At 41.3% G+C, this 20,465-nt stretch overlaps 2 protein-coding genes across 2 annotated transcripts in view; both read left to right on the top strand.

Moving 5' to 3' along the window:
- The window catches only part of pcnt (pericentrin), a 39,254-nt gene extending 21,712 nt beyond the window's left edge, over nucleotides 1–17,542 (top strand). The window contains exons 31-59 of the mRNA XM_020613971.1: nucleotides 316–491; nucleotides 2,377–2,549; nucleotides 2,737–2,918; nucleotides 3,037–3,199; nucleotides 3,365–3,607; nucleotides 4,105–4,337; nucleotides 4,573–4,680; nucleotides 5,426–5,662; nucleotides 5,774–5,947; nucleotides 6,108–6,260; nucleotides 6,684–6,863; nucleotides 6,954–7,979; nucleotides 8,810–8,980; nucleotides 9,162–9,351; nucleotides 9,977–10,311; nucleotides 10,419–10,521; nucleotides 10,994–11,166; nucleotides 11,253–11,528; nucleotides 11,738–11,889; nucleotides 12,332–12,461; nucleotides 12,620–13,411; nucleotides 13,510–13,725; nucleotides 13,856–14,071; nucleotides 15,180–15,406; nucleotides 15,491–15,570; nucleotides 15,661–15,781; nucleotides 15,893–16,020; nucleotides 16,409–16,564; nucleotides 17,022–17,542. Coding sequence (XP_020469627.1) covers nucleotides 316–491; nucleotides 2,377–2,549; nucleotides 2,737–2,918; nucleotides 3,037–3,199; nucleotides 3,365–3,607; nucleotides 4,105–4,337; nucleotides 4,573–4,680; nucleotides 5,426–5,662; nucleotides 5,774–5,947; nucleotides 6,108–6,260; nucleotides 6,684–6,863; nucleotides 6,954–7,979; nucleotides 8,810–8,980; nucleotides 9,162–9,351; nucleotides 9,977–10,311; nucleotides 10,419–10,521; nucleotides 10,994–11,166; nucleotides 11,253–11,528; nucleotides 11,738–11,889; nucleotides 12,332–12,461; nucleotides 12,620–13,411; nucleotides 13,510–13,725; nucleotides 13,856–14,071; nucleotides 15,180–15,406; nucleotides 15,491–15,570; nucleotides 15,661–15,781; nucleotides 15,893–16,020; nucleotides 16,409–16,564; nucleotides 17,022–17,053 — 6,546 coding nt within the window. The 3' untranslated portion in view covers nucleotides 17,054–17,542. The remainder of the gene's footprint in view (nucleotides 1–315; nucleotides 492–2,376; nucleotides 2,550–2,736; nucleotides 2,919–3,036; nucleotides 3,200–3,364; nucleotides 3,608–4,104; nucleotides 4,338–4,572; nucleotides 4,681–5,425; nucleotides 5,663–5,773; nucleotides 5,948–6,107; nucleotides 6,261–6,683; nucleotides 6,864–6,953; nucleotides 7,980–8,809; nucleotides 8,981–9,161; nucleotides 9,352–9,976; nucleotides 10,312–10,418; nucleotides 10,522–10,993; nucleotides 11,167–11,252; nucleotides 11,529–11,737; nucleotides 11,890–12,331; nucleotides 12,462–12,619; nucleotides 13,412–13,509; nucleotides 13,726–13,855; nucleotides 14,072–15,179; nucleotides 15,407–15,490; nucleotides 15,571–15,660; nucleotides 15,782–15,892; nucleotides 16,021–16,408; nucleotides 16,565–17,021) is intronic.
- Nucleotides 17,543–18,915: 1,373 nt separating this feature from the next.
- The window catches only part of senp2 (SUMO specific peptidase 2), a 7,832-nt gene continuing 6,282 nt past the window's right edge, over nucleotides 18,916–20,465 (top strand). Inside the window, exons 1-3 of the mRNA XM_020614073.1 lie at nucleotides 18,916–19,322; nucleotides 19,947–20,008; nucleotides 20,099–20,205. Of these exons, the coding sequence (XP_020469729.1) occupies nucleotides 19,162–19,322; nucleotides 19,947–20,008; nucleotides 20,099–20,205 (330 nt within the window). The 5' untranslated portion in view covers nucleotides 18,916–19,161. The remainder of the gene's footprint in view (nucleotides 19,323–19,946; nucleotides 20,009–20,098; nucleotides 20,206–20,465) is intronic.

Below are 20,465 nucleotides of genomic sequence, written 5' to 3'. Positions count from 1 at the left end.
CGTTACTTAACTCGTTTCACGGAGATATTTTTTTTAACCTGTTGTTCTATGTTATTTATACTTCAATATGGACTTTCCCCTCTGTTTTTAAACTTTGTTTTAATTTATTTCAGGTTTTTGTTTTTTCTAGTGTTTTTAACTCTTTCTTACTAGAGTACATATGTCTTGCTGTGAAGCACTTTGTGCTCCTTTCGAGTTGTAAAGTGCTATATAAATAAATAATAATTATTATTATTATAATAAATGGAGCACAAACATCAAGAATGTCAGTACAGGTTGAATTAAACAGACCTGGCTGGCTGACCACAAATACAGGAAGACAAAGACTATTCAATTGCAGAGGTTGGTTGTCTGCAGGGTGAGTTAGAAGGGAAGCGTGCAGAGATGGAGACCCTGGATACCCTCCTTCAACGAAGGGAACGAGAAAGTCAGGAAGGAGGCAACCTTCTGCAGATGCTCACTGATGACTTGCAGACTGCTAAAGAGGAGAAGTAAGTAATGTGTATGCTCTCGTATATGCTCAGTATGTTTTTGTGTATAGCAGTTGTAGTTAGGTGAATTGTATACTTCAAAATGGCTTTCAGTTCATACTGGTTCATTTACTTGCTAACTTGGAGGTTTTTTCAGATCAATTTGTCACATGGTAACATTTTAAGTCATGGTTAGGGACTTAAGATTTAACATGTTTTAAGCCTGATGATAAATCAAAATCCTTCTGTCATAGCAAGCGTTAGTGGTACTTCATATCATAAAACGTCACTGCATTTTTTTTTTTCTAAAGAGCTAAAAATAAACGAGTTAAATTCTCCTATAAAACACAAAAATCTTGACAGGCATGGTGGGCTGCCATCCCAGTGAAACCCCCCACAATGCCTACATCACAGGCCAATTTTTTACTTTATTTAAAAAATATATACTACTGGCCAATATACACTATTTGGGAATAATTATTTGTGTTGTCTGTCTTCACTTTTATTACACCAATGTTACTGTCAGTAATCGGTGTCATTATAATACATAATTAATTGGTCACTAAGTAATCTGCACAGAGTAGATCTGTAATCCTCTATCATCCTCTTATACCTGGAAATTTTTCTGGGCAAAATATTTGTTTTCATTTACCAGGAATATTTTAGACACTTGTATGTCAAATGGAGCAAAACATCTAATCTCCCAGCATAGTCATGTACTTTGCTTAGTGTATACAGTGGTCCCTCGTTAATCGCGGGAGTTGCGTTCTAAAAATAACCCGCAATAGGCGAAATCTGCGAAGTAGTCATCTTTATTTTTTACAATTATTATAGATGTTTTAAGGCTGTAAAACCCCTCCATACACACTTTATACACTTTTCTCAGACAGGCATTAACATTTTCACACTTTTCTCTCTTGTTTAAACACTCTCAAAGTTCAAACCTTCGTAGAAAAATAATAAATATAAAATATAAATAAATAAAAATAATGTATAAACGTTTTCCTATAAATAATAATGATGGATTTTAGAACTAACGAATTTAATTTCTGTACTGTACAGGAGACATGGCATGCAAAAAGCATGCAAAATTGCACACAAAAAAAATCCACGAAACTGCGAGGCCGCAAAAGGTGAACCGCGTTATAGCGAGGGACCACTGTATAACAAAAGAAATAGTAGATTTCAAGAAAACACAGGCATTCAAATGTCTAGACAAAATACCTTTAGTGAATCACTGGAGTCATTGTGCAGCACTGAGGTAACAGTGTGTCTTTGCAGGGAGAGATTAAACTTTCTGTCACCATTGAAGATGAAGCTAACAAAGATCTGCCTTCAGCAGTGCAGCTGTTTCGTCCTATCCGTCAGTATGTTTACGGAGTACTCTTCAGCCTAGCAGAAGCCAGGAAGAAGGCTGAGAGACTCGCCATGAGGAAGAACTGCCTCCCTGAATGTGAGTGTGGTGATTAGAAAGCTCCTTTATGTCACTGGGTCCCATCACGCACTGATGTTTATCGGCCTGTATCTGTCTAGCGTCTCTGGCTGAAAATTCCCCAAGCAAGTCACCAGGAGATGTCATTCAGGATGAGACATGCAGTGTGTGCACATGCCATGGGAAGATGGATGGATATTGATTATACTGTGCTTATTCTAAAACTATCAAAATCATATCTACGTACCCCCCCCCCCTTCCCCCGGGCCGCGGTCAAATTGTCAAGCATTGACCGGTCCGCACTGATAAAAAGGTTGGGGACCACTGCTGTACAGGAGACACGATATGCAAAAAGTATGCAAAATTGCACTAAAAAAATTCCGCAAAACGCACGAGGCCGTGAAAGGTGAACCGCGTTATAGCGAGGGACTACTGTCTACTGTATGTGTCTGATGGGTAATTTTGTTCTCCCAGGCAGCGGCTGCACCAGGCCAATGAAAAACTGAGCAAGGTGCTAATTGAGATGGTTCGCTGCACCATTGCAACAGAAGAGCTGATTGGACAAAAGATCAGTGCCAGAACAAAATCATTTCAGCAGGCGATGCATCACAGGAACTCAACAAGAAACCAAAATGCACAAGAATCAGGTCTGTTGATCTCAATTCTGTTAAGGTTTGGAATGAGGCTTTGATTATACAGAAAGCTGTGCATCTTATGGCTCATTCAGGTTCAGTCTGAGAGACAACAATATATCAATTGTTTGTATCCATGACTAATAATATTTAATTCTCTAAGGCACAATTAAAATTTTTGTTTGGTTTATTCTCTCCATAGGTATTTCAGTTACAGACTTGTCATCAGAGGATTTAGAGTTGACACAGTTGCTCTGTGAGAGTCTGCTGGTTTCAGATAGTCAGATGAGTCCTGGAGGAGAAGAAGCTGCTTTGAATGCATGCAGTCGACTGCATCACACAATAGACACACTACTTGAGTTGCTCAATCAGGCCAACACACAGGTATATAGACCTACCAATACTTACAGATGTGTACCTTAACAATGCACACAAAAACCTTCATTCAAATACATATAAATGTAATAATAATTGTGGGTTTTTGCATTTTTTTTTTTTTAAGCTGGCGCAGACTCATGATGTCCACCTTTCACTGGAGGAAAAGTTCTCTCAGGGCAGAGAAGACACTGCCCAACTCATTGAGCAGCACAAGCGCTTATTGGAGCAGCTTGATCAGGAGGCAAAGCTGAAGAGTCAACTCCAGCTGGAGCTCCACAAGGCAGAGGGTGGGCATTTGTATCCTTGTTGCTTCACCTGACTCATCATATGCTGCCAAGTTACATAGTTAATCCGCTGACTATTAACACACCTTTCTCACCTGCCCATGCTCCAGTTTCATCATCTGCATTAATTCATTACATATCCTCTATGCATTTGCTTCCTGTATTTAGGGCTCATAGAGGGCTATGTGGCTGAGAAAGCAGCCTTAGAGGAGTCTCTGCAGCAGAAGGAATCACAAGAGGAGAGACTAGTAGAGGAACTGGAGGACCTGAAGGTGAAGCTGCATCAGATGCAGGGCCTCACCACTGAGCTGGACAGCCTCAAACAGAAGCATCAGGAACTTGATGAGGAGCATGCAATTCTCCTGCGTCAGAAGGAACATCTCTCTGCTGGACTTGGAGAGAGAGAGAAAGGTGCGTGGTAGAAGCACAAAATCCTGAAATCATGTGTACTGTATGTCTGCATAATTTTACATGACCCTTTTAGTGATGCACTATACACTTATGTTATGTCTGTGCTCGGATGTGTCTTCTCTCCATAGGCTATTGGCTCAGTTTAGATCCTGATGCAGGTTTGTGGGTCAGATTGGAGTATTGGTTGTGTGACAGTGCAGTGGGGGATGAATATATGTTATATTTGCAGTGCTGTGCGATGTTGCTGTTTTTAACTCTGCCATTGCCAGTAGTTTGTTATAAAAGCTCATGGAGTGCTGTGTTATTTTACCTCCTAAACAATGTTTTAGATCAGAACTGTTAGAGTATACATTCAGTGCCTTGCCAGGAGGAAAGGCACAGGATGTAATATAGCTGTATGTGTTTAACTCTTCTCTTATGCCTTGCTTGCTTTTGAAATTGTATGTATTAACATTGAAACTGCTGCCTTAACCATCCTTTTTTTTTTTTTTTTGAAGTTTTACTTGCGGAAACAGAGTGTTTGGCCAGGGAGAAGTTGGACTTACAGAGGCAGGCAGAGAAGGATCTCAGCTCTCTGTCTCAGCGCCTAAGGGTCTTGGAGAGAGAGCTGGAAGAGCAAGAAACAAAGGACCTGGAGACAGAGCTGCACTACAAGACCAACACTGAAGACCTCAACCAACATGTCCATGCACTAGAGAAACAGCTGAAACACAACCGGCAGTTTATAGAGGTGCCTTTTAACAAATTATAATATTGAAATGTTCTAAAACTGTCCTATATTGGAGTGTGTGAAATGTAGTTTTTCACAAACTGGACTTTCAGTTTCAGCTTCCATTTGATGTTGTCTCAACATGATCTTGAAGGTTCTTGTTCTCTCCCTATTGTGAAAGGGCCATAGACAGGTCCTCATGTTACTCCTTGATATAGTGGGCGCTGTATTTCATAGTTCATTCCTGTACATGCAGGAGCAAGCTGTGGAGCGTGAACATGAGAGAGATGAGTTCCAGCAGGAGATCCGCAGACTGGAGGCCCAACTCAGACTGACAGCCAGTGTGGACAACAAAGGACACACGGTGAGACTCATTCATTTGGTAGAGTAACATGTAATAGCATAAACTGAGTAACAAAAACACTGAAGTAGCGATATTGTCAACATATAATCAATTCATTTTTTTAGTGAAAGAAATATAATAAATACACAGTTTAAAACATGAAGGATATGCAAGACAGTGTTGTACAAAATGCTTGCATTTGTAATTGGTCATTGAAGTGACTAACGTTTGCATTGTGTGCTTTTGATTTGTTTTTTGTGATGGCTTTGTTCTACTGATGGGATTGTAAACCATTTAACTGAATAATACATAGTACTACTTACAGAAGTTCAAATGTATTTATCAGTGAACCTGACTTGTACCATATGTTTATCCCTGTGCTGAACGGATTGCTGTAGTTTGAGGACTTGGTTCTGCAGGTATGACATCTAACTGTAGCATGCTTCTTTTAGCACCTCTGACTCTTGTGCATGGTACAACATTACTTCAGTGGCTTCATAGATGTCATCAGTGCTTTTATGTTCTTGCCATACATTCATTGCCTGTTTGCCAGTATGCATTAGCTTCTGTTTTGCACTTCATTTGTCTTTCTTCATGTCGCTGCTTTCTGGCTAATGGCTTAACTTTATTGTTCAGTACCAGTGGCTGGAGATCCAAAATGGCTTATCTAATAATAAATTATGTAGTTTTCTACTTGCAAATCCTGTTTTCCCACTGACCTAAAACCTTTGAAACTTTCAGTTAAACATGTTCTCTGTCTCTGCAGGTGGAGAGTCTACAGGCGGTCATCAAAGACAAAACGGAGGATCATGCCTCATTGCTCACAGCCAATCAGGAAGCCCAGCGTGATTTATCAGAACGTAACGAGGAGATAGACAAGCTGGCTGGGCGGATCAGAGAGCTTGAGCAAGCGCTGCTCAGCACCGCTGAGCATAATCGATCTATCGGTCAACTTGAACAAGAGCTCCACAGGGCAAAGTTGAGAGAACAGGAGCTTACACAAGTAAGATCATTCATATTCAGCATGGTCCAGTAAAAAAAAAAAAAATCCTGAAATTGCTGTGCACTTGAATGTTGGTCATCCCTCATAAATATACTCCCTCACTTTTGTCAGGATAAGCAGGCACTGGAGCAGCAGCAGCTGTCTAACAGGCTTCAGATTTCCGCCCTGCAGTCCAAACTGGATGAGACAAGACACTGTTACCATGACAGTGCGCGTGACCCTACCCAGGAGCTTAGGGAAGCCCTAGACACTGCTCAGCAAAATCTACAGAGCAAAGAGCAAGAGGTGTGTAAAATTTTGTGTAACACTGGTGTTGCCAAGATAATTTTGGATGGTTCTTGGTCGTGGCTGACTGACACATTTTGCTGCAGTGCTCAATAATTTTAACCCATTACAGAAGCCTATATTGCAGTTATATAACAATTTATTTAATTATGTCTTTCAGGCTGAGGTCCTTCTTGGCCAACTGGAAAATGTGCAGAGAGACTTGAGCATCAAAGAGGCTGAGCTAAAACATCTAACATTACAGCTGGAGCTACTGACCAGTCAAAATGCAGCTCATGTTAATGAGCTCCAAGAGCAGATTGCTGTCTTGAAGGTAAGAACTTATTTGTCTTCATACCAGATGACTGTCTATTAGTGGGGCGTATCTCGCCCTCTCAAATTTTAATACTGTACTCTACATAATGTTTGGGACAAAGACCATCAGGTTTCTATTTGCTTCTGTATTGCATAATTTTAGATGTGTAATGGGGAGGGGGGGGAGTGGCTCATGTGTACATTCTCAGCTTTCACTTGAATGTGAGCAGATGAGATGCTCAAGTTCAAGGAGGGGGGGGGACTGAGACTGTTTAAACATTGCTGTAACTTCAGTACCACTGACCTAGAAGAGTTGGGGACCAAGTACCATTATCTGCTACTTGTCAATGGGCCCAGACAGTGCACGTTTCTTTTTTTTTTTTTTTTTACTTGTAAGGTGTGTGTGTGGGGCCACTGGCTAACTTTACCATACTGCTTGCAGGAGAATGTGTCTGCTCTGACAATACTTAAGGAGGAGAAAGATGAACAAAGCAAGATGGAGGAAACGGAGGAGGAGACCCTCCCCTCAGCATTACTCCAGGAGAAAAACCAGGAGATCGACCACCTCAGCATTGAGATCCAAAGGCTGGAACAGGAGCTCGAGAACACTAGGAACAGCAAAGTCAGTACAAGAACGCACAGTGAGAATAAGACGGTTGATAAGGTAGTGATGAAAATTTTAATTGTACGCTTCTAATCTTTGACAATAAAGGCATTGGAGGTTGAGCTTGAGGATCTGCGCTCGCAGGTGGAACATCTTCAGTCAGAAATCACAAGAGTACGTCAGGACAAAGAGGAAGAAGAGGAGCGCCTTCATGAGGTCATCAGCACACTACAGGCAGAACTCGCCACACTGGGCCCCAATGTGCATGAGGTCAGCGACTCTCAGGATGGTGACAGCATCAATCCCTCACCTGCTCCCAGTCCTGAACCCCAACACTATGCTGTCCAGGAACAAGAGAGGAGGGGAGAACCAAACAGCCTGAAGCAAGAGCTCAGTCTGACTCATTCCGCCTCTTCTCGGTCCCTTCGATCTTGTCTCAAAACCCTTCAAAGTCAGCTGGATACTGTGGTGGCAGAGAAAGAGGCACTAGAGAGATTACTACTCACCCAGGAGGAAGAGTACAGAGGGCATGGGGAGGAGTTTGGAATGAGGTTGAAAACTCAAAGAGAAAGGGCAGATGAGCTTCAGGGACTCCTTACCCTCAAGGAAGCTGAGCTAGAGGAGGTCAAAACCCAGGCACAAGAGGAGGAGGAGAAGAGAAAACTATATGAAGAGGAGAGGGACACCTACAAAATTCAAGCCCAAGAGACAAGCACCCTGCATGAGGAGAAAACCCATCTCAGCTCTCTGGTTATGGAACTCCAAAAGAAAGAACAGGAGAGGCTGAGAGAGATTGACGTGCTAAAAACAAAAGAGCAAGAGATTAAAATAGAAATGGAGGTTCTCCGAGAAACTAGTCTCACTCTTGAGAGACAAGTCCAGGAGTTAAGGGCTGAAGTGACAGATAGGGAGGAACTGGTTTCTGAGGAAAGGGCAAAGATTAAAACCCTTGAGACAGTGAAGGAAGAGCTTTATGTTGAACGTGAGGCACTGAGGAGGAGAGAGGTGCAACTGCAGGAGGAAATTGAAAGGCTCAGGCAGGAAGCTGCTTCAATGAAAGCCCTTATCCAGGACCTGACAGTTCAGCTCAGTGAAAAGGAAACCAGTCAAGAGGAGGCTCAGAAGGAGGTGCTGGTGAGTGTCTGTACTGTGCAAGGTAAACTGGATTATTTTTGAAAGCACAATCCAAAATGCAAATATGAACCAAACACACTTAAAGAAGTGCTTGTAGATATACAGTACATAACTTAAAATGTATGAATGCCTTTTTCCTCAGTTCATGTTTGTGGTTTTCATTGTGAAGTTACCCAGACAAATGTGCTTCAAAAGGCCCAGTGTTCAGAGAGGAAATATCTGGCTGCCACTTTTTTGCTAGCAAACAGCTGTACTGGCAACTGCAGGCAAGACCACATCTGGTTATAGTTAGGAATGTAATGACGTGTTACGACACTGAGACAGCAGAATCATACTTGCACAGAGGAAGCCGCTTTAAAATGAGGAAGCAGAAGGAAAGCCTTTTGTTAGCTCTTGTTTTTAAAGCTCTGCTGCACTTTATTTTTCATTTCTTTACTTTTTATTTGCAGCAATGTGGTAAGGAGGAGTTATTGACTTTGAAGAGAAACTGAATGCTCTAATTAGGCTGTAGTATGTCTTTGAATTCTGCAAATGCAAATTTAGTTATAGCTACTTCAGATACTTTTTTCATATGTGTTCATCATGATGACAGTATAATATAATACTTTAGTAGTAGATATGAAAGATTTTGTCTGGTGTATAAGCTGGGAACGTAGCACATACTAAATGTCATACTCATTAAAGCACTTTTACATAGCAAAGCACTTATCTTCAGTTATCTGATGCTCATATACAAAAGGTCTTCTGGAAAAGTTGGGAAAAGAATAACATGGGGAGTGAATGTATGTGTCAGTCCAGGAAAGTGACTGTTATGATACTCTTTTTCTCAGGCACATGCTGAAGCGGCTCTCGCTAAAGCAGACATTGCCTTGAGACAGAAGGAGACTGAGCTCATTCAACTGAGGGAAGAACATCAGGCCCTGGTGGTGGAGCTGACTGCTGTGAAACAGGGTTTAAGTACCAGCACAGAAAGGGCTGAAAAGCTACATGAGGAAGGGCAGGTATGAGTATGTGAAAAGTAAGCATATAATATGAAAAGTTGTATAGCAGTGGGAGCTGATGTGTTGGTCCTCTTACTCTGTACAAAGCCACAGATTATTGACTTGTTAAAATGTAGCACTAGTGGGTTGACAGTTAAAAATGATCAGATGGATCTGAATATCTCTCACGTCTGTCTGACAGACCAAAGAACGTGCTCTTGTTGACCTGGAAACTGACAACCAGCGGCTAAAGGCAGAGCTTCGACATCTACAGGAAGACCTGACTGCACAGGAAGAGGAACTGGCCTATCAAAAACAAGAACTACAACAACTCAGACAACACTGTCAACAGCAGGACACGCTTGATCATCAACACAGATGCTCACAGAAAGGTGAGTATTTGATGTTTTTGATTACACACATTGCAGTTGTGCCAGTAAGACAGAAGTACTTTCAGTTTGAGCTTTCTTTGTAATTAGCTTTTTAAATGTTCTTGTACAATGAATGTAATGCTGGTAAGAGTGTGGTTTATAACCAAAGTTTCCCTTGGCTTTACAGAGCTTTATAGTGAGTTCGAGCCAGTTGTTTAGCTTGTCTGAACTACAGCTTAGTTACTGCAGTATAAAAAAAAAGCTCCAAAGCCCAACTAGACACTAACTGTCCACTACTAAATCACAGTGAGACACAATTAGCGACTAGCCAGTGTACATAGTGGAGCATTTAGCAGCTAAAGAGCGCACTCCAGTGGAGTTGGCAGAGATGAAAGATGGTGCTAAAAGGGAGTGAATATTGAACAGACACTCACCAGGTGTCCAGAAATGTAACTCCTAATGAATAATGTTGCTTCATAATTGCTGGATGTGTATATCTTTGTTAACAAGTTCATTTTTGCACTGTTAACACTGACATTTGGTAGTGCTCAAGTATATAAGACTAGAATATCTCGCCTCTTACAGATGGTTGTATTGCAGCAGAAATGTTCTCACACTGACAGTTTTTTTTATTTTCTTCTGTCAGCTATTTCTCACAGTGCTTTTGAAGAAGCTGTGAGCATCTCTCATGAAGAAGCCTCTCTGAGCTCTCCGGAGGTTCTAAGGAAACTCGAATGTTCCGAGGACAGAATCCCAGAACGGTTCCACACATCTGCTCTTGGCTCTCATCTGTCTGAGCTCAGCGTTCTGAACAACACAGGACTGGATATCCCCCAGCTTAAGCATTCTCCCAGGGTTGTGATGGAACCTTCACACTCCAGGACCATCACACCAGATCCAGCCACACAGAGTACCCACCCCACAGGCTCTTTGTCGGTGTCTGACAACTTCTCCGTGCTCGATTCTCTAGATGCAGACAAAGTATGTGGTCTGAAAGTTTTGTATGTGCCACTTTTTTGAGAAGAGACGTGTTTTTTTTTGGTTGGTTTGTTTGTTTTGTTGTTTACATTTCTCTCTTTTTGTTCAAGGTGCATGAGTTGGAAGAACTTGACCTAACAGCACCTTCATCTCCACTTGGCTCCACCTCCTCCTTGTCAGCAGCAGAATGGGCCAGTGATGGATATGGCAGCAGTGAGTATTGCCACACATAGCGTGAAAGGTGTAGAATTGTTGTGGGTAAACCTGGCCTTCCGGGTCAAGGTATATCTATCCATCCATCATCAGAGGATATGGATGGCTCAGTGATTTCCTATATCTGAGACCCTCAGCCTGAAGTACAACACATTAACTCCACATGAGATTATTTTTGAAGAACTGGTCACAAATTTGTACATGTGTTTAAAAAACAAAAAGCTGGGCATTATGGAGTTGGTAAAGGTCACACACTGGCTGAGGACTATTTTCAGCTACAGTCACAGAATTACAGTGCCCAAGGAACTGGTCACCCTTTACATTAGTGTGGCTCATATTTTTGGATGAAATTGAGCTCTGTGGCTATCTTGGGTTTTGACCACACAGACTGTACTATTTATGGAGTTTGTTGACCATAGAAAGAACATAGAACATTATCTTCTTAATGTGCTATATTCCTCTTGTGTTTCAGATGTAAGTTCAGAGTTGGGTGCAAGGCTGAGAGTGGAGCTAGAACAGACTGAAAGGCTGGATGCTCAGTTTGTCGAGTACCTCCGCTGCCGAGGAATGAACCCCACAGTTAATACCGATAGTGCTGCAGGCAGTATGAGCTACAGTGATGACTTGTTATCACCTGAGCTGCAGGTGTGGTTCACTCGCACTCTGCAGGAATTTTATTTCCCAGTAATCTTATCTTGATTTTTACTCAGTTTCTGTCCATTTTTCTGCAGGGCCTATTACAGAAAGTATATCAGGAAAGCTGCAGAATTCTCACTTTGTCCCAACGTCGTGCTACTCCCTCAACTCAACCTCACGTCTCAGACCTAAAAGTTGTCTCACTGAATCAGAAACAGTATCATTCTGGAGATAGTTCCACACTACCTGACCACAGAAATGAATCATCCTGCAACCCCCCCATGAGCTGGCAACAGGAAAAGAGAGCACTGCAGGAGACTGTGATCGCTCTCAGAGAACTGCTCTGTCGAATGGCACAGAGACAAACACAAGTGAGTTTGTGTTTCTTAATGAATACTTTACAGTGATAATCTAATGGGAAGATTTGCAGTAAATGGCAATGAAGCCATTTTTTGCTTAAATAATTGCATGTTCTTTCATTTGAGCTTTTAAAAATTTTATTAAAATTGATATTTAATTTATTCCCTCTCATCTGATTCCTTTTTGAATACATGTGCTGACCTTCATCTTTTTTCCACAGACTGATTACAGAGGTGATGATTGGCACAGAGCTTCACTACAAACTGGACAAGTTGAGTCCCAGCTGAAGACAGAGTTGGAAGAGAGCCAGAAACAGCTAAGATGTGCTTATGACACACAGCAAGAGCAGAAGAACAGAATACAGTCACTCAGGTAATACTCATGCACTGAAAAAGCATACCTTCGCCATTATATCAAACATTAATCAAAATATACAAAACTGGGTACACTGTGTACTGATTGTCAAATTTGTTGTGCTCAGAATTTAAGGCATCAAAGTTGATCTTTAAAAGCTGGGATTTCTTTATTTCAAAGAATGTTGTATATTGTATTAGGATATAATTTAATTGGCTAGTTTGGAAAAGTGTCTTAACTGCTCACCTACCTAAATACAAAATAATCGTGTTTTATATTTTGCTTTAACATCAAGTAAATCCCCTCAGTTGTTTATGTATGGTTTTAGGTACTTTTGATGGTGTTATGACTTTGGACATACTGTACATTGTGGCTGCTGTTTCTATTACACTCACATAACCTTCCAAATGCAGTGGTGAAAAGAAAGTTTAGAATTGTGCTTTGACAATTATTTCCTCAGGCTAGCTGTAGAAGAAGGTGAGGAAACTTTGAGGAGGGAGCAGACCAAAGTTCAGGAGCTTCAACAACAGCTGGATCAGGAAAGAGCTCTGAGTCTCCGTAAGGACAGAGAGGAAGGGACAAGAAGAGAGGTAAGATGAGGACTAAAACATGCACCCTGAGGGTACACATCTTGTGAGCACACACAGGAGAAATGTACCTGATGATCAAACATTGAGACTGTACTTGAGCTTTCTTTTTTTTTTTTTTTTTTAAATCTCTAAATGATAATCCTCTTCTGCCTGTCCAGGCTGTTCAATTATCCTCTGAGCAGCAGAGGTCAGAGGTCATGGCTCTGAAGGGTCAGGTGGAGCAGGAGAGGGTGGCTTGCAGCAACCTCAGACGTGAGCTTCAGATTGAGCAGTCCCGCAGTGTGCTGTTGGAGAAGCGGCTGACTGACACCCAGAAAGAACTAGACAATGAACGTCAACGTTTTGCTCACCAGCACGACCTCAACTTGCAAGAAAAGACTCATCTTGAGCGCCTCCTGGCTGAAGCAGAATCTCGTTTGGCTGAAATTCACTCTAAGCTTGCAGATGCTCATGGGAAACTGGAAGAAGAGAGAGCCCGATGCACCAGGCAGGTAGATGAGCTCAGTCACAGGTATGAGGCTGATGCTGCCAGAGACAGGAAGTTTATCACCGACATGCGTGCTCAACTAGAGCAGGAGCGAAAGCAGGGAGAAGAGCTGGCAGCTGTGATGGACAAACTGCGGGCTGAGCTACTGCAGAGCAGAAGGAAGTGGGAAGAGGAGGACAGAACGAGGAGGGAGGAGCTGCAGAGTGAACAGGAGGCTGCAACTCGACATCGTGTAGCTCTGGAGACCTTGAAGGAGCAGAAACAGGAAGCTTGCCGTGCTTTAGAGGTGGAGCGGGAACGGTCCAGACTCCAAGTGGTGGAGCTCACAGAGCTGAAGGAGAGACTCCGACAGCTAAAGGACAAAGAGAGAGAGAGGGAGAAGCAGTGGGAGAGAGAGAGGAGGAAGGGGAGGCAAGAGCAGACGGAGAGGGAGAGACAGCAGGAAAGGATCAGTAACAAACTGGTAGGATATCATTAACCTAGTTCTTATACTTTACTGGTATACTCACTACTTTCACACATTTAAGGCATAAACACACTGCCTCATGTTTTTGACTTCAGCATGAGTTGGAGTTGTTGAGGCAACAGGACCAGCACCGCATGCAGGAGCTGCAGCACACTCTAGCAGACTTGGAAAGAGAGGAGAGAGAGATGGCTGCTCAGAGACTTTCTTGCCAGGCAACACAACAACACAAGGCTGCTGCATCTTCACAGCATCTCCAAAGTAACTTCCAGACTGATGGTGCTCAGGCAGGCAGCACACAGCAAACCCAGCCGGTACATACGTGGTTATTATCTGTGATTAAAATGGTTAAATGCAAATGACATGATAGTAGTGGCAAAATGAGAAACATTATTCCAATCTGTCTTCTGCCCAAATGCCCCTGATGTACTTTTCTCACTGTAGGTGCTGTCCATGTCATCTCCATCAAGCCTGCTGGACAGGTTGTTAAAGGAGAACTCTGAGTTGACAGAGCGCATGACATCACTGAGTCAAGAGAGAGCCACCCTCAAACACAGACTCACCTTCCTGGAGCGACAGCTACGCCACACAGAGAACGAGCTTGCCAAGGTCACAGAAACGGAAAACGGACCCATCAGCGATGTGACCAGTAACGGCAAGGTAGTAGAACACGCAGCATTTGACGCGAGAAGAACAGTGCTCATTTTTGGCTCAGCTTTCCAAGATTAGATTTTTCAAAATTAATCACGGCAGTGTTATTCCCACTTGAGCACCTCACCCATATAAATTTGCTGTCATACTTTTCATCTTTGCTCTGTACAGCTTTCTTGGTAGATACTCAGAATCAGAATTGCCTCTATTGGCCAGGTGTGTTGAACACACTAGGAATTTGATGTTAACTTGTCACAGCAGGAAAGGTTGGAGGTTTAGTGCCACCAGCTGACAGCACAACTCCTAATATTTGCAATATCAATGGATGGAGATGTACATAAATTTGTTTTGTTTTTTTGCCTGTTTTCTTGCAGTTCTGTTAAAATTTTAACTACATTTGGATGTAATACCATTTGTTAATTGCTCTGTTCTGTTTTAGTGACCTGGTTAAGTCCTTCCACACCATGCATAATAGAGATCTGGAACTGGAGAAGTTGTATTGAACGGTTAAGTCCTTCCACACATAATAGGGATCTGGAACTGGAGAAGTTGTATTGAATCCTGCCTTGATTGAATTTGATGCGCTCCCTGCTATGACATGTCAGACTGTTTTCAGTGAGAATAAGTCTATTGAAAAGTCAGCTGGCATGGCATAGTAATGTGAGGACTGTAAAAGACTCTCATGATCAGAAAATTTCTTGGGTGGGCTTTCTGTGCTTAGAGTATGTCAAAGAAATTACATGTGGGGAAACATGGCCCTGTATGTCTAAACTTAACCCGATGGTGGCCGACAGATTTTCCTATATTTAGTTGCATCACTTTTTCCTGCTCCTAGTTTCACTCGGTTTGTCTTGTATGTTAGTGTAGCTTTGCAGATGGAGGTTAGGTCATAAAAAATAAAAAAAAACATTAAATTTTGTTTTTTGTTGTTTTTTTTTGCATAGTAGAAATGTAAAATCTGAAATGAATTTTAGTGAATCCAAAACAGCTTTTTGTTGTCTTAACTGTAAAAGTGGTATTGAAATGCAGGGCTGGCCAATATCACTAGCAAACATTCTAGTGTGATGATGATTTAAGACGGTGATGGAACAGTAACAACCTGTTTATTGATTTACAGGTGCAGCGTATATATGAGCGCTACCTGCGTGCTGAGAGCTTCAGGAAAGCTCTGGTGTACCAGAAGCGTTACCTGCTGCTGCTGTTGGGAGGTTTCCATGAGTGTGAGCAGGCCACACTGTGTCTTATTGCCCGTATGGGGGTACAGCCCTCACCACCAATCTCGTCTCGGCGTAAACCCCTCGGGCGATTTCGGGCTGCTGTACGAGTCGTCATTGCGGTCTCAAGGTAGGGAGCAAACTGGGATGTCAGTATTTAAAAGTGAGGTCAGACCTTGTGTATGCATTAAAATAACCTCATGCTATTTTTCAGAATGAGGTTCCTGACCAGGAAATGGCAGAAGGCAATCAGAAAGTATTTTCCGTCTGAGGCTGTCAATGGGCATGCTCCAGGTCAGTTTAGTGAACACAGTATTTTATAATAATATGCATCATTTGACTGTTGAAATGTAAGTTGGTTTTTACATTTAATGTCTGTTACAGGATCTAAAGCTGAAGTTTTAAAGCAGCAACAACCAAAATCAAATTCTAATTTGCCACTAAACAGAGAGACAGTGTCGGCTCTTGTTCCACCCAGCAAATCACCCTTCAGGTTGCACAACAGGTTTGGTTTCCTCTTCAGAAATGACTGGAACTTTCTCTTCTGAGTTGGAAGATTTTTCAGATGAATCAAAATAAGAGCTGCTTCCTGTAATGAATTGTTATCTTTCTTCAGGTCGTTCTCCAGCACCACTCTGGCCTCAGGGCTTTCAGGGAGAACTTCTCAGGATCCAGAAAGATCCCTAACAGAATATATTCACCATCTAGAGAAAGTCCAGCAACGGCTGGTAGGAGCCAGGCAAGGTGAGAAGCATTGAGTAGGTCGAAGCAGGTGAATATTAGGACATGAAATGGTGTTGAATGCACATAGGTGGAGGAGATAAAATGACTGTGGTGATGGTACCCTACAAAGTTCATGGTATCCTCCTTTATCCCAAACTACAAAACAGTGTCTTGGGGTTCTGAGCACCTAATTAATAAGCGTGTTATGTGTAATCACTTTGGGAGATGTTACAGAGCACAGGGTGTATGATTTTTATAGCTTGGATGCAGATTAGATTTATAGATGCATGCCTTTCTTTGCTCACTGGTAATAAAAGGGCAGTCGGATTTTTGTGACTGATGGCCTAGCACTTCTGGGACTGTTACCAAATCCCACAAAACCTGTGTGCTCTATCATCTCCCAACCTAGTAAGCAAGACTCATTTAACCATGCCCCCTAAAGACGAAAGGAGGATACAGTCAGCTTGTTCCCCTGATATGATTGGCTATCGGCAGCGCTGGCTGCAGGAAAACAGGACGTGGCTGTACCTGAGCTGTTTGTCGCCGCTTTACCTGTATGGTCCAGGTGAGTGTGAGTGTAATATACTCACTCCACCAAACAATAAAGCAGCACAGTGAAACTCTCAGGATGGGTACTGAGTGCCCTGGATTAGACGTGATGACATGCCCTGGAGGTTTCTGGCTTTCAAAAACAGTTCATAGCAATAGATCATATCATTGCTAATTCATGTTTAAGATCATTTTCTGCAAATTACGTGTTGTTACTGTGATCTGCATTCAAAGGCATACCATATCCAGAAGCTGTGTTGTCAAAAATGTATGTCTCAGACAGACAAAGCAGTCATGGACCCCACACTAAGGATAAGGACAACTTTGTGGTTTCTCACACTAAAAAGCTTGCTGTTTGGTGTCTGATAAAATGCTCGAGCTTTCCATCTGCATTCAAGTGCACCAAACACAAAAGCTCAGTGTGTCCAAAATCTATTGACTTTTATTTATCTATTGATTGTGTGTCCTTGCAGGTTCATCTGTTTTCCAGCCTGACCCAAAGTAATCCGACCAGCCAGAGAACGAATAGCTACTGCCTGCATATCTTTTAAAAACCGTCCATGGCTCACACCCATAAAGATGCTGTAGAAAGGAATATCACAAGTGGTGGGAGAAAAAAAGTTTTTTTTTTTTTTTTTTTGACATGAATCAGACACAAGTGTTTTCACGTGGATCTTGATCGAAAGCCCCCAAGGTGCAACAATTGACTGGTGGCCTTCTATTCACACAAAACTTGAATTAGTCCCATTTTTTTTAAGGCTAAGAACCTTGATTCTTTGTTGTAATGTGCAATACCATTTGTACTGTTTGTAGAAAAGACAAAAACAAGAAAAAGAGGCATAAATCTTTATTGCAAAATTATTTTCATTGCAAGCATTGTGATTCACTAAAATCATTTTCTACTGTGTATTTACCTACTCTACCTGCTAGTACCTTCCAGTAGTAATGTAGCCTTTGTACTGAAAAATTTTCATTATTTTTAGAAAGTTTTGCTAAAACAAAAAGAATTTAAACATATTTACATATTTTCATTTTTATTTCATATTTTTTCTTTACAGACCTTATTTCTCAACCATTAAAAAGATTTGTTTTCATTCTGGTTTTCCTGTTGTGTGTACCTATGCGTTTTGAAGGTCACTCTTGAGATGTTGCAAGAACAAGGTTTTTATTATTTTAAATAATTGTGATTTGATATTTTTCTACTGTTTTATATCCTTTTGTTGCTATGTAAATAGGATTAACTAACCCTAACCCATTGTACATGTTGTTCAGAGTGAACTGGTTTTATCCCGAATGATCCATGATCAACAAAATTGAGTACATTATTTCATAAAGATGAACCATGTATTTTTTGTATCTCTGTTTTTGTTATAACTAATAAATATTTTTAATGTGTGACTACAGACTAAACTGACTGGGTATATTTTATGGTGCCGCAGAATGTTTTCAGTCAAGTTTGCAAATGGACCTGTTTCATGAAACAGTCAATATTATGTGTTTTTGATTTTGTACATGGTTGTGCTTACATATTCTTTAAGTTAATAACCTGTTAAAAATAACAGGAACAGAGCAATAGAATAATAAACCATAAACAATGTACAGGCATGAGGCTGAAGATCGAATCCAATTCACAGCCTCCAATTTGGTAAATAAGGGAAACACATGTTACAATGGAGAGTGTTTTCTCTGACGTTTTGTCCATTTTTACCCCAGTTAATCAGTTAATATTAACTGTTTTCAGTGACGGTGTAAACCTAATTTATGATTACACCATATGATCTACACCATATCAGACCTGGTCTGGATCCAAAACCACTAAACTTTAACCAACTCTGAACTGGATTATCAGAGTATAAGGGATCTTTCAAACATTTTATGATTTGTGAAACCTATTTCCTGTATGTAAAAATGCTTTAAATGGATTTACTACAATTTAAACAATTTACTACCCCCCCCAATTTTGAAAATCAAAATCCTGAGGTAACACTATATCAAACTGCGTTCAATGAATTCAAACGAATAAAAAACATTAATACAAATACAATTTTCATGGTGATTTTCTGTACCTGGTGGAAATTGGCTCCCATTTAATTTTAATTAGTTTCATAATATGGTAGTTTTGATTATACTTGTTTATTTTAAAAATCAAGACTATTTTTCAGATATAAAATGTTATCACAGCTAAGAATAAAATACCTTCCCCAGTTAGTTACACCGAGATATTAATCAGATATTAACCCTAGTTATGTAACAAATAATTGATATGGGAGACCTTGATCTGTAACTAACGCTCTGTAAAACCACTAGGTCACGTGTTCGTTCGTTTATTAATTACACCAGGGCCGGTTGTGGTCGGTGTTTAATTTCTTGTTTCTATTCTGCTGTACTTTAACACTCCGCCCACCCGTCTTTGTTGGTGCTTAAGCGCAAAACGCTCGGACCTTCTGACACATGCGTCAACATAATGTGACGTACTTTCTTCGCATTTCAGCACCGTGATGCTAACGCTAAGCTAAAGGCAGGAGGTGTGTGTCGTAGATCGGTGTTTGATATCTTATCTTAGTCCTGGCCCACGTGGAAGACGTCGTTCCAATTGTCTCGTATTTGTCTGGGATGTACGGATGGATAGTTGACGGAATCTCGTCGCTGTTTGAACCCGTCACGCGACAAAATTCCACGCAGCGTCCCGGGAAAGGTAACGTTAGCAAAGAGATAACCGCCGCAGCACAACGGCACGAGAACCACGGCAGACCGGCTAAAAGGAACTACCAGAGGTCAGTTTGTTGGGAAAGATAAACAATTTAAGTACTCCGTGTGCTTATTCAGGAACAGCATTTGAATTGCACATCGTATCCATGAATAGATGTCTTAATCAAGGTCTGAGGCTGGTGGTCTCCCGACTTCCTAGCCAGTATTTACTTGATTAAGCTAACTTATTAGCAAAGTTAGCGGTCAGCGTTATAAACTACTGATCCGTATGGAAAAAGGTTAGATTAGGTTCAGTTAACATTGGCAAACTTTTATCTTAAACATTTTTGTTATGTCACAGACAGCGTTTCAGTTAATTGCAAACCTCATCTGAGCTTAACTTAAAACCTTTAAACCTCCCATATTTGCATTCGTTCGCTTATATGTTGTTTGAAGTCACTAAAATCACTGTGTGTGCTGACCCAAATTATGTATTACCATGCACACTCCTACACTTAGCTAAACGTATGCAATGATATATGCCAAAGAGAAACTGCAAATCCACCCTTTTGATTAGGCAGGATCTGGCAAATTGTAGCACATTGTTTACAATTTTACTGTTTTTGCTTAAATGATTGAAACAATGACTTGATCATCAAACTGTGATATTGTTAATATCAGCCATCTCAAATCTTTTTTTCCTGTTACAGTGTTGATGTTGTAGACGGTGTTTGCCAGAGTGATCTGATAGAAGCGAAGAGACGCAAGCGAGGTTTGGTTACAACATAAAACACTCTTCTGGATATTTATACCAACAATATAAACAAATGAAGTTTTTTATGTGTGGTGTCCTGTCTGTCAGATGTAGTCATCAATTTTGTGAGGAAGACTGTGGCCGGGGTAGCAAGTCTGCTCAGGCTGCAGAACCCCCTGAAGACCAGGTGTGAGAAGCCCAAACATTATGAAGAGGTACAGGTTTATGTTCCTATGCCCTTCATCAGACACATTCATTTGAAGCTTGACACACTGAAATTACTGCAGGTGGAAGAGGTATTCAAATTCTAAGTAAACGTAATCATGTACAGCATAAATATATTCAATCACAAATAGAAGTCCTGAATCCAGAATCCATCCATCCATCCATTTTCTTCCGCTTATCCGGGGCCGGGTCGCGGGGGCAGCAGTCTAAGCAAAGATGCCCAGACTTCCCTCTCTCCAGACACTTCCTC

The sequence above is a fragment of the Monopterus albus genome, unplaced genomic scaffold, assembly GCF_001952655.1.
Source record: "Monopterus albus unplaced genomic scaffold, M_albus_1.0 scaffold141.1, whole genome shotgun sequence".
Taxonomy (NCBI): domain Eukaryota; kingdom Metazoa; phylum Chordata; class Actinopteri; order Synbranchiformes; family Synbranchidae; genus Monopterus; species Monopterus albus.
The sequence above is the reverse complement of the archived record's forward strand: the minus strand, read 5'-3'. Positions and strand labels throughout refer to the sequence as shown.